Source organism: Gymnoscopelus microlampas, assembly GCF_963454915.1.
Source record: "Gymnoscopelus microlampas genome assembly, chromosome: 14".
NCBI classification, from domain to species: Eukaryota; Metazoa; Chordata; class Actinopteri; order Myctophiformes; family Myctophidae; genus Gymnoscopelus; species Gymnoscopelus microlampas.
This window is the reverse complement of record NC_139951.1, coordinates 46,546,053-46,561,252: the sequence shown is the minus strand read 5'-3', so window position 1 is coordinate 46,561,252 and position 15,200 is coordinate 46,546,053. Positions and strand designations below refer to the sequence as shown.

Genomic DNA, 15,200 nt, shown 5'->3' with positions numbered 1-15,200 from the left:
AATGTACACATTTACCCAAAGAGTAACACAATAAACGCTAGAAACGAGGCAAACGACCCAAAGACATTTCCCATGAACGCCGGCTGCTGTGGAGACAGTGATTTTCAGACCCGGAAGTAGTAGTTCTTAAGTCTTTTAAACAGGCTGTATCAAATATGAATGAATATCATAAACGATGCAGAGCCACCCCCCTGACAATAACGCCAGGGTGGTGTGTTTATGTTTAGAACACAGTTCTTATATGACGTGATCTAAGATTCTACAATGGGGATTTCAACACAAAAAATAAAGCCACGAACAGCGCCCTCTAGCGGCAGTGACGTCAGACTTTGGTGCTCTCAGGGGTCTTTTCAGGCCAAGGACCCCCTAGCTGAGAGAGAGTTGAAGCAGGGACCCCCTCTATATTGTATAAAATTGTGTTTCGGATTAAACTTCTTTTTGTTTTACTTGGTCTGCTCTTTTTTCCCTCTACACCTATACCTCTTTGCCAAAAATAGCCGATCTACATCTCTTGTAGATCTGCTATTTTTGGCTAAAGTTCTCCTCAGAATGGGGATACTAGGGTTCAAGTGGTTAAGGTAAAAAAAAGTCACACAAAGATTTGGCGGACCCCCTGTAGTAGCTCTGAGGACCCCCTAGGGGTCCCAGACCCCCTGTCGAAGACCCCTGCTCTATCGTCACTGTTCGGTAGAAACCATGTGTGTCAAAAACTGTTACTTTTCAGGAAATGGAGCCCACAATGTTATTGCTTTTGTGCGACACTCTAGTGTGACAAAGTAGGCCATACCAAAAAAATAATACTTAAAATAAAATGATATGTAGATACAAGGTTTTCTGCCTGACTTCAACTATTATGTCTAAATGTGAAAAGTAGGTTAAAGACAAACGGATGCATGATGGAGTGTGATCATGGGTTTGAGCCGTGTTAAAGATAGCATTGAAACTAATGTGTTGAAGGACATTCCTGGAGTCTGGGGCTTTGAAATAAAAATGATATTACAGGCAATCTCAGTGTGAACTCAAGGGGTTTTAAAGTGCGCACGCACGCACGCACGCACGCACGCACACGCACGCACACGCACACGCACACACACACACACACACACACACACACACACACACACACACACACACACACACACACACACACACACACACACACAGCCACAGACAGCCACAGACAGGCAGCTCCACAATTAACCACTTGAACCCCAACACAAGAGGTTTGGTGTAGAAAGAAACAACAACAGATCAAATATACAGAGCCAACCTGAGGTCTGTTTCACTGATACTGTAGAATAGAGGGTTGAAGTGGTTAATATGTGACAATGCGTGCCCGGGGCCATGGGCTCTCTACCACAGTGCTTTGGGTTGGGGGTTGGGGGGGGGGGAGGGCATGCCACCTGTTCTGTGGTTCCAAAGAGCGCCTTGGCTTTTTTAATGACAGCCAGCGGCCAAAGTGTCCATGTACAGAATGCTGCATTTCTGATGTACTTTCCACATCTATTTTGTGCATTTGCTTATTTGTTTGTTGGTTGTTGTTTGTTTCTATGTATCTACAGTATCAGTCCGTCCGTCCGTCCGTCCGTCCGTCCGTCCGTCGATCTATCGGTCGATTGAATACTTAATACATTATATTATAATGGGTTAATCATCATTTAACATTAGATCGGACAGGGCTGGGTTTGTTGTGATCACATTATTTCCGGGTCTACTGTTCTCCAGAAGTCATAGGATCACTCATAGGTTGGCAAACAGCGCCCTCTAGCGTAAACCATTGAAAACACACAACAACAAAAACACACTCATCATTGGCATTCAGGAGGACCTTGGGCCAACTGACGAGTGGCAGTCAATGAGTTAAAAACGGTACGGCTATAAAGTAAAAAAAGGAAGAAAGCAATGCTAAAAGGATAACACAAAAAGTCTTGTTTCCACCGTGGTCCCTCACAATCTATCCATCTATCCACCCATCCCTCTCTCTCTCTCTCTCTCTCTGTGTCTGTCCTCGTGTCCATAGGCGACACGGCGCGTCTGGAGACGGTGTGGCTGTCGGGCATCTGTCAGAACGAGAAGAACGAGGTGATGTCCAGCAAGCTGGACATCGACAACATGGCGGGCGTGTTCTACATGCTGCTGGTGGCCATGGGCCTCAGCCTGCTGGTGTTCGCCTGGGAACACCTGCTCTACTGGAAGCTACGCCACAGCCTCAACAAGTCCCACAAGCTGGACTGTCTGCTGGGCATCAGCCGGGTGAGCACCATGGAATGGATGTGTTTTTGATCGATTGATTGATCGATTGATTGATTGATTGATTGATTGATTGATTGATTGATTTATCGATTGATTGACCGATTCAATCTTTGATTGATTTTAATGTTTGTTTTTAAGTCTTTAACCCGTTAAAACCGGGAACGCATCTGTGTAACCACTTTAACCATTATTGTATACTTTGGGCTATTCAAAAATAGCAGATCTACAAGCTCATAGCGCGGCACCGAGTGCCGCGCTATGAGCTTGTAGATCTGCTATTTTTGAAAAATCCTGACAATTTGTGCAAATCTTTGAATATATTTATATTTCATATATTCTTAACATTTTTAACTAAGATCTTTGCTTCTGGGGATTCGACAAATGTCTTCTGAATCCTAACAGGTTTTTTTCTTCATTTTTTTAACCTATGCCGCTATATCAAACTTTTCCATGTCAAGGATCACCCAAAATGATCTGAGTGAAAAAAATGTGCTTAAAAAAGAAATACAGCATTCTGTACATGGACACTTTGGCCGCTGGCTGTCATTAAAACAAAAACAAGGCGCTCTTTGGAACCACAGAACAGGTGGCATGCCCCCCCCCCCCCCCCCCCCAACCCAAAGCACTGTGGTAGAGAGCCCATGGCCCCGGGCACGCATTGTCGATAGGCCGTAATATTAATCACTTCGACCTTCGACTCGTCTTTTCCCTGTACAGCTAATCTCTTTTCTGAAAATAGCCGATTGTGAGCTTGTAGATCGGCTCTATGTGGCAAAGATATTTAGTGTATAGAGCAAAAACAGGAGTGTCCCTTAGATAGAGCCCTGGGGGACTCCGGTCCATTAGTGTATATAGGGTTTAATTTGTTAAGTGGTTGATTGGTTGACTGATCAATCAATTGGTTGTTGGCTGGTCCATTGAGAAATCGGTTGGTTGCTTGCGTGTTTAACAAAACCATATCCCTTACAGTACCTTTTAACGCTTTAACTGCCAGAAATACAACATAATTTTGCCACGCCACTGCCAGGGATTTTCGAGTGTTTTCACCTTTGAAAAATCATAGAATATTTATCTCCGGTATGATCGATCCCCCGATCGCTTTAAAAGCAGGTATTTATGGTTTGGTTTCTTGATTGTCCGATTGATTGATTGAGTGAGTGAGTGAGTGAGTGAGTGAGTGAGTGAGTGAGTGAGTGAGTGAGTGAGTGAGTGAGTGAGTGATTAATAGTTTTAACAGAGTGATTGTGGCTTACAGGTTGATCTGTGTTGTTTTGGGTGTGTTAGGTGCATTAGTGTTTTCCACGATGTGGCCGCAAGCTAATTAGTAAGTAATTGTGGCTAATGAATATGTATTAACGTAATAGCCTAGCATCAGAGAATACAAATGAACTTAATGGTGTTTATTAGGTTGGCAGTGCTTAGAGGAAAGTGAACAGACAGGTACGCTATGTTGTTGTCTGGATTCTATTCTATGATTGAGACAATATTTGAGGACAAAACTCCAGGCCAAATCATTGGGTTCCCAAAATGTTCTGGATCAAGGGCCCACTTGAAATTGTCTTGAAAGTGTTCACTTTCGTTTTGGTAGCGAATGATTGGTAACCAATTTGATCCAATCAGGACAAAGAGAACTTATACCGGATACAAGGATAAACAAGTGAAATTGGAAGTGATGACAAATAAATGAGCAGACAAATTGGAACTGGAACACTGTAACATTGAAGCTGATAAATGGGTACTCTCTCCTGAAATTGGCAACCCACCTGAACATGTATTTTCTGTTGTTTTGTTTTGTTTCCCAAACCATTCAATCCGGGAATACATACAGTACTGTGTCATTTTAGATTTTTAGCTATTACCTTTATTTTATACTTTGGGTTATTCAAGATTAGCAGATATACAAGCTTGCAAGCTTGTAGATCTGCATTTATTTATTCTGTATTGTGAATATTTGTGCAAATCTTTGAATATATATACATTTTAACTTCTGGGGATTCTACAAATGTTGTCTAAATCGTAACAAAAAAAAAATAACTTATGTTTCTATAATATCAGTGGTTCTCAAACTTTTGAGAACCACTTCATGTCAAGGACCCCCAAAATGATATGTATTTTGTCTGCGGACCCCCCCAGCTCAAAATATTTTGTTCCAGGGACCCCCAGAAGCAAAGATTTGAGTTAAAAATGTATATATTATGTATTCAAAGATTTGCACTCATTTTCACCTTTTTTTTCTTCAAAAATAGCAGATCTACAAGCTCATGTGAGCTTGTAGATCTGCTATTTTTGAATAGCCAAAGACATCTTAAAATGACAGAGATGCGTTCCTGTTCTTAATGGATTAAGACCCAGAGAAACCCCTGTTACAAACAAGCCCTCCATAGCAATGATTATTATCAGAATAGAGCTTTAACTTTTTAATTAAACACTTTTTGTTTTAACCAGGAATTACCACTTACCTTACCTTCGATATTAACCTAAATCAGGGGTTCTCAAAGTTTGTCATGCCAAGGACCCACAGATAGCCCACTTTGAAAAGTGGGCTATCTGTGTGGTTAGGGACACGAGGATGAGGTTATTAACCACAAGAACCACAGCTTCCATATTCTAGGGGGGAACATTAGCCTAAAACAAAGTAGCTGATCTACAACTGTCATCTTGTATATCTGCTTTTTTCGGGGCAAAGACATTTGGTGTAGAGGGCAAAAAAAGTGGTCCAAGTGCAGTTAGTTACTCGGGTCCGTTTGACTAAGAAGAAGTGGTTAATCACTCAGTGAAACCCATATAGACTCCACCACTGTGTAATTACACTACTGGGCCGTCATTAGATTAGCACTTAAATTAATATCTGAAACAGAGGCCCTCCCCCTGGGGGCCAAATTAAATTGCGTCTCCGGCAGGTTTTCTCAGACAACTGTAGCCAGAGACACAGTCTGGGGATTCAGCCTCCTGTCTGCCCATAAATGAAGAAGACTGACTATGTGAGCCGTGCGTGCGTGCGTGCGTGCGTGCGTGCGTGCGTGCGTGCGTGCGTGCGTGCGTGTGTGTGTGTGTGTGTGTGTGTGTTTTTGAATTACTATACTTGTGAGGGCTACATTTTCCTGGTCCCTCACAAGAGAAATGGTTATTTTATGGTAAAAAAATGTGTTTTTTTTTCGAGGCAAGTTAACCTTTTTTTCTCCCCTCCTTTATCGTGGGCACACTTTTATGTTGTTGTTGCTATTGTTGACATGGTTGCCAGTTCCAACCTGAGGTTGTGTGGGAGTTCAGACTGCCCCAGACCGTACTGAGTAACTGCTAGCTTGCACAGCGTCTTAAGAGTAGGACTCAAGTGTAAGATAAACAGGTCATCAAGCCTCAGCAAGTTATCTCCCGTCCATCCTCCAAAGAGGACGATACGATCTCCCACCACGCAACAGCACCAACATGCCATCGGACCTGTGCCTTTCCGCTTGGGCTCAACCTTCTTCCAGGAGAAGGCCTCTGGATTGAATTTCCACAGATCGTTGAAGAAGCTCCGGTGACCGATGTATTCGCTGTGACTGTCGCTGCCACCAAATATGTACAGCTCTCCATTGTAGGCAAAGGCTGAATGACAACAGCGGTTTTCTGGAGGAATGAAGGCATTATTGAAGCCAGGTATTGAAGGCGTGCTCAGCCAGCAGTCGGTCTCTGTGTCAAACACTCTGATCCGGTTCGATATGCCCCCAAATACAAACATCTTTGTCCCGATGATGGTGGCAGAGTGACCACTTGAAGGAGGTGGCAGAGTGCCTCTGGTGTTAATTAAAGACCAGAGCATTGTGCTGGTGTCCAACTTGTAGACGCCATTAGTGCGTGACATGTGTCTATGATGATAACTGGACGATTCTCCATGGATAAATATGACCTTCCCCAAGACACAGGCTGAGTGGCCATGCATCTCAAATGGAACAGTCCCATAGACAATGGGATTGGACCAGCTGTGGGTATCGACATCAAATGAATAAAGGCAGTTCTTTCTGTAAGTATGCCAGATGTAGACGGTATCTTCTACCAGCACAGCTGTGTGGCCCCAGGACAAAGCAGGACATCCTCCTCTTCCAGGTGTCACTGGTGCCAACTTACTCCAGCGCAAAGACACTGTGTTAAGGATGTGTACATCAATGTAATCACTGTTTCGTCCAAAGCAGTACAGCTTGGACCCCAAAACCACAGCTGCATGGCAGCGTCTCCCTTCTCCTTTCATATGTATGGTCCAGCGGATCATTCTAACTTCAGATTGTTCTTGCTTCTCTGTGACAGAATGTAGTTCTGTCTCCCTGTGACAGAATGCGGTAGCTGTCGCTACCACACGCTACCTACCACTTATATCACTGCAGCGTTACAAACGTCACGTGAAGCCCACGGCCAATCCTTGAAGCCAGCACGTTGCGTCGGCCGATCAGGGAAGCTGATGACCTGTTGATGTCATTGGTCTAAAAGCACTGGGGGTTGAATCGGTTCCGTATTTTATTTTTCGCCTAATTTTGAAACAGTTCAGAGTGTTTCCACTGAAAAGTAATTGGTTCAGAACCCTAAAAGGTGGTTCGGAACTGCAACCAAAAAAGACTTGCCCTGAACTGGACGATGCAGATGCAATATAAACTTTAAGTACATTTCTATATATATACTTTTGCACTTTTACTCAAGTCAATTTTTTATTCCGGACTCTTACTTGTACAGCGTATTTCTACATTGCAGTATTAATACCTTTACTTAAGTAAAACATTTTAGTATTTTTTCCACCACTGATTTTCTCCCTCTCTCTCTCTCTCTCTCTCTCTCTCTCTCTCTCTCTCTCTCTCTCTCTCTCTCTCTCTCTCTCTCTCCCTCCCCCCTCTCAGGCCATCTACAGCTGCTTTAACGGAGTGGAAGACCCCAAGCCCCCCGGGGCCTCGGGCCTGGCCAGCCCTGACGTGACGTCCACCTACGCCCAGGCCAACATGCTGAAGATGCTGCGGACCGCCAAGGACCTGGTGTCCACCGCCAACGTGGAGAGCTCCCTGGACAACGCCACCAAGACCATACAGCAGTGGGGACGCCACGGCGGGGGTGGTGGTGGTCCGACCGCACGCTCAACGCCACAGGTATGGGTATGGGATGGAACCATTATCAGTGGTGGACACTGTAATAATCAAGTACATTTACTTGAGTACTGTACTTGACTAGTCCTATTTATATGTGTGGATACTTATGACTTTCACTCCATTACATCAGTAGTTTTCAAACTTTTTCATGTCAACGACCCCCAAATTGATATGTATTCCCCCATCTGAAAAGTTTTGTGCCAGGGACCTCCAGAAGAGAAGATTTGTGGTAAAAAAAAAAAAAATCTAAATGATTCAAAGTTTTCCAAACATAGTAGATGTACAAGCTGTGAGCTTGTACAGTATATCTGCTGTTTTTGAATTGCCAAATTATACAATCAAACCGCCCGCAGAGACCACATTTCTATGGTAAGATTATAGTCTGAGAAATAATCACAGTTTCACGATTATGGGGGCACCTGTGACGGTCATGGGGGACCTGATTATGTATAATTCTGTCTCTATCGGTACGCAACTCGAACACTGAGTCTAACGAGCTCTCCCTCCCCAAAAGCCTATTGTGACTTCTTGGGACAAGTGTGACCAAACGTTGGTCACACTTGTCTGTCCCTTGAGTCCCCCGACTCAAGGGACAGAATCGTAAAACATTTTGTCATATTTTCCCAAAATATCTTATCGTTTTTAACAGTTTCTGCCTTTCAAATAATACACTTAGCCAAATATCACAGTATAGGCTAAATGTGAATACATATTACTTATTTAGCGCAAGGCATAAAAAAGGCAGCATGCATATCAAAAAGAAACGTTGATATGCAAGAAAAGGAAGAAGCCAATAGGCTTATATCCTTCATATCCTTAATGGAAGAAATCACTGCATGAAGTGGATTAAAGTTAAAGAAGAACAATACAAGAGAGGTATTCAAGGTTAGAAGTACACCTGCAAAACTAATAAGAAGATAAAAGCACAATACTTGCAAGGAAAGAAAACATCTCTAGAAGGCTCTTCAGGCCTCTACAGTAAATTCATTATGACATTTTAAAGGTCTAGTGAAATGAAAAATATGTGTTTCACTATTTTAGAGCATATCCGTGGTCATCATATGGGCATACCTAACAATACATTCCAAAATAAAAATGTGTATCAAAGTCCCTTAAAAGCCAATCTTAATTACTTCCTGTGAAGGAAAACGTGCTGTGCGATGACATAGATACGCTTTCATGAATATAAATGAATCTTGATTACATCCACCTGTTTGATTCCCATAGCTGCACGTTCCTCCAAACACAGCTGATTTTAATTACAGAACTACTCTGTTTTTGTTGAATCTCATTCAAGATGACATCCAGACGGTCTTTTGTTCATAGTAAACTTATAATCAGCACACTAAAATATGTATCTGAAAACATTTTAGGTTAGAAATAAGCAACTTGGTAACAAACATTCTGCACAGTGGCCGAGTCTCTGTCTCCCTTGGCCAGCCTGCTCCTGCAGGCTAGAAACAATAACACTGCCAAGCCCCAGAACCCAGTGGTTGCATTGAAGTGCATTGGACATGCTGGCCATTCATAGGTACTGCAGCTTAAAACGGCTGGGGCCACTAACACGAACAAGCGAAAACGGTTTCGACCAATGGGCTCGACTCACGAGCTTGCGCACGGGGCTGCGCACGGAGGTGACGCAAAACTCTGTGACGCAAAACGTCCCAAATAGGCCTCGCCCATCACATTTCACAACCCAGAAGAAGGGGTGATATCGGCCCCATACGCTGAGTGAGCAACTCAATGCAAGTGGATGGGCCAGGATTTCCGGTGCCCTCTGTATTATTTTTTTAACTCTATGAAAACTGCGCACCACGCGAGTGAGGTTCTACCGTGCCATAGCCTGAAGGGATGGAACCATCTGATAGGTTGCGAGGCCCTTTCAGACTGCAACTTCAAAATAAAATGTCATTGCTCTGGACCTTTTAAATAGCAGTTAATAATTAAAACCGGTTACTAATTACATCCCTGTCCGCAGGTTGCCTCCGCCGAGACGGTGCCGGGCGGCTTCGCCTACGTGACGGAGAACCACCGCACGTCCTCTCCGCTAGCCCCGCCCTGCTCCCTGACCCCGCCCCCTCTGACCATCTCCATCACCTCCTCCCTGAAGCAGCAGAGGGGCGTGGCGCGCCCCACGCCGCTCCGCTACACCCTGCCGGCCCGCTCCGCCTCCTGCCTGTACGACCGGCCCCTCCCCGTGTCCAGCCTCAGCAGCCCCCACCTGGCGGGGGGCAGCGGGGACCCCCTGCTGTCCCTGCCTCACCACCACCGGGACCCCCCGCACTACCACTACCAGACCACCGGGAGGGTCTACGACGTGGATGGAGGACACCCCCGCTCGCCGTTCGTCCCCTACGCCGAACTCCAGGTGCCCCACATGTTTCTAATTTTTTTTAAATCTTTTTATATATATTTAGTCCGCCAGTGGTGTAAGAAGTACTCATACATTTTACTTAACCCATTAAGACCTGAAGAAGCATCTGTGTCACTTTTTCATTTGAGCTAAAAAGCATTATTTTACACTTTGGCTATTTTTGGCTACTTTGGCTATTCAATTCAATAGCAGATCTACAAGCTCATAGTGCGGCACTTGGTGCCGCACTATGAGCTTGTAGATCTGCTATTTTTGAAAATTTGAGAAAATGTGTGCAAATTAATATATTTATATTCTTTTAAAGCAAACATTTTTAACTCAAATCTTTGCTTCTGGGGGGTCCCTGGAACACCATATTTTAGATGGGGGTCCGCGGTCAAATACATATCATTTTGGGGGTCCTTGACATGAAAAAGTTTGAGCACCACTGATATAGAATCATATTTCAGAAAACTGTTTAGAAGAAAATTTAGAAGACATTTTGTAGAAAGAAGCAATACCACAATATAAAAATACTCTGTTACAAGTAAAAGGCCTATGTTCAAAATGTTACTTCAGTAAAGTACTAAAATGTTTGAAAACACGTTGTTGAGCTTGTAGATCTGCTAAACAACGTTGTGAGCTTGTAGATCTGCTATTTTCAAATAGCCTATAGGTATAAAATAGTGCTAAAGTGGTTAATGTATGTCTTATAAGCAGCTGAGGCGGACTTGGCAAAGCTCAGCACGGAGACTCGCTTGCCTGACGGCTCGCTCGGCGGTGCCACTCGTGGCTAAAGTGCGCTTTAGAAGGCGCTTCTCCGCCGTTTTAGCGGAGCCGTCGCCATTTTACGTCTTGGGTTTGAGAACGGTACTTCAGCATTCCTAGGGTGCGGAAGTGCCCGTGACGGCATCAGTTGTCTTTTGGTCCCGTTGGTTTCAAGAAATAACTATAGTTTTGAGAGTGCAGTGGCGTGCACAGACATTTTGAGGGGCAGGTGCTCAAGTAAATTATACTTTTTTTTGTTTTCTTGGTCTGCTCTTTTTTCCCTCTACACCTATACCTCTTTGCCAAAAATAGCCGATCTACAAGCCCACAACGCCTCGCAGCGCGAGGCGTTGTGGGCTTGTAGATCGGCTATTTTTGGCTAAAGTTCTCCTAAGAAAAGGGATGCTAGGTTTCGAGTGGTTACGGTAAAAAGAAAAATCATATCACATAAAGATTTGGCGGCCCCCCTGTAGTAACTCTGAGGACCCCCTAGGGGTCCCAGACCCCCTGTTGAAGACCCCTGCTGTAAACTTTTTTCAAAAGGGCACTTCTGGTCAAGAGGGCAAAGGGCAGGTGCTCTAGCACCACCTAGAGTCTATCTGTGCACATCCTTTTGAGAGTGTGTTGTATAGACATAACGTATCGTCGCTGTCAGGTGGAAACCTTGTATGTCCAAAACTGTAAAACAAGACCCTGTGTTGCATTTCATCCAATGTATTGTGAGCTTGTAGATCGGCTATTTTTGTGTGACACGGTAGTATGACAAAGTAGGGCATTATTTACTGTCTGTCCGACAGTGACGATATGTATTTCACACAAAAAGGACAAGGTATATGAAAATGAAGAAGAAAAAACACTCTTACCATTAAGCAAAGAAAAAATGAATAGTAGCCTACAATAAAATACACATAAGTATTAATAACCTATAAAGATAATATTCCATCCCAGCGAAACACGAGAGCTGTAGATTAAAAAAAAACTATCAAATTAGTACAGTTCATAAACGATTATCTTCTAAAGAATATATTTCCTCAAAGATGGCCGATTTCCCTTTGATGCTAAAAGTAAATTTCTCTGAAGCAAGATCATTAGATATCTCTCTGAACCACTGCCTAAGACTTGATTTGTCTGGGTTTTTCCAAAAGAGTGCAAATGTATGTGTTTCGGGAGAAGATTGTACAATCATCATACTCTTTTTATTTTTATATATGATGAGTTCCTCAGAAACAAAGCATTCTCGCTCTTGTCGGGACGGATTTTACCAAACGTCAAACATTTAACCATAACACTCATAAGTGGATCAATCTCGGATTGTTTGGAGAACGGTGTTCCTCCAACGCAATAAACACCTCGTGCAGTGGCAACTGGGTGCCCAGTTAAGAGCCGAGGTCAATGTCTTGACCCGAGACATGGGGACGCTGTCTGTCCAAGATAAACTGTGTCATCATCATCATCATCATCATCATCATCATCATCATCATCATCATCATCTCATCCTCATCTTCCCTTTCATCCAATCGTACGATTCCACTCCACCTCCGCCTGTAAGCTCACCACTGTCTAATCCATTGTGTCATAATGTTTATGTTACCAAGATAAGGGTCCCAGTTTAAAACCCCTTACATTTTATCTCTCGTGAGAGAGAGCTGCTCTTAAGCAGTGAAATAGTGTAGCTTTCTCCACATTACATTTTACACATCAGTCTGGAATATTGTCATCTAAAACGGTGAAGGAGAATGACTAATATATGTACATGTTAGCCACTTGTACTGCAACAACTATGTATGTGTTATTAGTCGTCTGAACCTGTGCTTTATGACGAGCCTTCTCCCATTCACCAACTGTTATTTCCACATACAAGGTGCCCGACATCTACGCCTCGCACCCCGCCGTCTCCATGCCGTCCCCCGACAACCAGCACATCTACGAAGGCATCTCCAAGAGGAAGAGGAGGTCCAAGAGCTTCCAGTGTGACGAGTCGGGAGTCGTAGGAGGAGGAGGAGAGAGGAGGAAGCAGAGGGACGGAGCGGAGAAAGGCGGAAAGACGCCCGTCTACCTGACGGAGCTGAAAGCCGACCACCTCCTGGACAACCACGTCTCGCCCGCCGGCGTCTACCCGGGGGAGCTGATCTGCCCCGGCGGCGGCGGGGCGGACGGCTACAGCTCCTGGCCCCCCGAGGAGCTGCTCCTGAGAGGGAGACACCGCAGGCACCGGCGGCCCTCTTTCCTCAAAGCCACGTGGGCCGGCGGCGAGCGGCTCCGCCACCTGGACGAGTCCCCGTCGCCCGTCGGTGTCTTCCCTCCGTGCGGCCGGTCCTCCTCCGCCCTGCCCGACCTGTTCCCGTGCGTCCTGGCCGCCCGGACGCCGGCGGCGGCGGCGCCGTCCCCCGGTAAACCCTACGGCGGCGGCGGCCCTGCCGTCGTCCCGCTCCGGAACAACCTCTGCCTCCTGCCTCGGAACCAGGCCTACCTCCACATACGTCAGGACCAGAGGCGGCCCGGCGGACGGAAGGCCCAAAGGCTGAGGTACTCTCAGTCCGCCCACCTGCCCGCCTACGGTGAGGCGGTGCGGCCTAACGGCGGCGTTGTTGTCGGCGGCGGGATGGGCGTGGTGCGGAGGGCCACCAGCCTGCTCAGCAGACAGTACTCCCACTACCTGAACTCGTACCCGGGGCTGCCCCTCTACCACGACCCCCTGGACCTCCAGTCGCACCACTCCCTCCACCAAACCCCCAACAACCCCATGTGCCAGCTGCTGGCGTGCGGAGGGAGCGGCCGCTGCGGGTGCCAGCGGCCGCTAGCGTACCAGGACGGCCTTTACGGAGCCTACGGGGCTTACGCCGTCTACCAGGGGGGGTCCCAGCCCGGGCTGGAGGCCCCCCAGTCGGCCCAGCGGGCAGGGGGACAGCCCGAGGGGAGCCCCTGTATCCTGAGGCCCTGGAGACGTGTGTCCAGTTTGGAGTCTGAAGTTTGAAAGTGTAGATCTAAAAGCAAAAGGTGTTTCAAAAGGTGTTTCAAAAGTGTTTCAAAGTCTTTCGAAAATAGCCGATCTACGGGAGATCAAAGCAAAAGGAGGGACTGGCCACTCTGTGAACTGATCCAAGACGAGGAACGTTACGTCCTGGAGAGCGTTAGGGGCGTGTCCACAATAAAGTGTTTTTAAGCAGAGGAAGGCGTTGGACATCATGTCCAGAGAGCTTCTCACTAAGCACATGGAGTGTTTTATTTACGCCCGTAATGCTTGAACCTATATGGACTGTTTCGTGTCAGGATAGCTCAGTCGGAAGAACACTCGCCTTTTGACCTCAAAGTCATGAGTTCGATCCCGGGCACTGCCAACTCAGCGTGTGAGTAGCGAGGCTTGGGTGTGGCACGTCGTGCGGTCTAAATACTGGGAGACGATGGTAGGTGTGGAGCTCCACCTCAGCGATACATCTCCCAGGGGTGTAGCGTGTTGTAATGGGACCCCTGCGTTCTCGGCCGATCCCGACAATAAGCCTTTCCGACCAAATTACTTAATCATTGCTGTGCTCAAAGGACAATGTCATCTGCGTTATTAGCACAAATATCCAAGCTGAGATAACGGCAAGCATAGACCCCTCGTGGTTGTTTTAACGATTCAGGTGGGAGTCAGGTGGTAAATGACCGGGTTGTCAGACAGAGCCAGAAGGATCAAATGTGACATTGAATTGATGAGCGACGCTCCTCTCCAAAAGTTGAACTATTTTCTACTTGAAGTGTCCAAAGCGCTCCGCCAAAAAAAAGTTGGATGCCGAGAGTGCTGAAACAAGGGGCATGGCGCTGGAGAAGAGGAATGCTCGGAGCGCATCTTTACCATATAAATACATACCATGAAAAAATAAAATAATTAAACGCTTTCTGTGGACATGACATGGCCCCTCGTGTTGCCAATGGTTTGATAAGGGACGGAGTTAGATTACAGTAATTGTGAGTGTACTGGTTTGATAAGGGAAGGAGAAGTTAGATTACAGTACTCGTGAGTGTACTGGTTTGATAAGGGAAGGAGAAGTTAGATTACAGTAATCGTGAGTGTACTGGTTTGAAAAGGGAAGGAGAAGTTAGATTACAGTAATCGTGAGTGTACTGGTTTGATAAGGGAAGGAGAAGTTAGATTACAGTACTCGTGAGTGTACTTTGAAGTGTTTGTAGTACGTGTCTGTAAGACTTTTATTAGAGTGCCCTGAGAGAAAAGCAATTTGTAGAAGCATGGGTCCTGATGAGTATTGAATACTGTTTTGATAGTTCAGATCTAATGGGGGTGTAGTGCGTCACAGTGCAGTGGTACAAACTGAAAGGCCCGTTGACTGACTTACTGCCGTACTTTCTTAACTCTATTCTCATTAGCGTTTTGAGGTTAACGTGCATTAAGATTTTACAATATTACACAGTGTTTTTTTAAGCGTGTCTTTGGAGCAGCCATAGCTGAGTACGTTGAGAGTAGGGGTGTCACAAAAATCTTATTGAAAAGCCTTTGATTTGAAAAAAAAGTCAAAATAATAATACATTGAAAAAGTGATTAGAAGTCGAAATCAAATCGTGGATTTTGAGAATCGTTACACCCATCTGGGAATCGGAATGCTGCCAGTTCAACCTTATCTTATAATGAGCATTAGTGAGGACCAATTATATGACGATAAAATGGTGAAGTTTAAGGTGAGATTCACGTACATGCCAACAGATGTTTAGGACGGCAGTTC

General features: G+C 45.4%; 1 protein-coding gene across 1 annotated transcript in view; it reads left to right on the top strand.

Moving 5' to 3' along the window:
- Nucleotides 1–13,456, top strand: part of LOC311060261 (glutamate receptor ionotropic, NMDA 2C-like) — a gene marked incomplete at both ends in the record, with an annotated part of 113,937 nt that extends 100,481 nt beyond the window's left edge. The window contains 4 exons of the mRNA XM_084078397.1: nt 2,021–2,253; nt 7,119–7,361; nt 9,340–9,729; nt 12,344–13,456. Coding sequence (XP_083934523.1) covers nt 2,021–2,253; nt 7,119–7,361; nt 9,340–9,729; nt 12,344–13,456 — 1,979 coding nt within the window. The remainder of the gene's footprint in view (nt 1–2,020; nt 2,254–7,118; nt 7,362–9,339; nt 9,730–12,343) is intronic.
- Nucleotides 13,457–15,200: the final 1,744 nt, after the last annotated feature.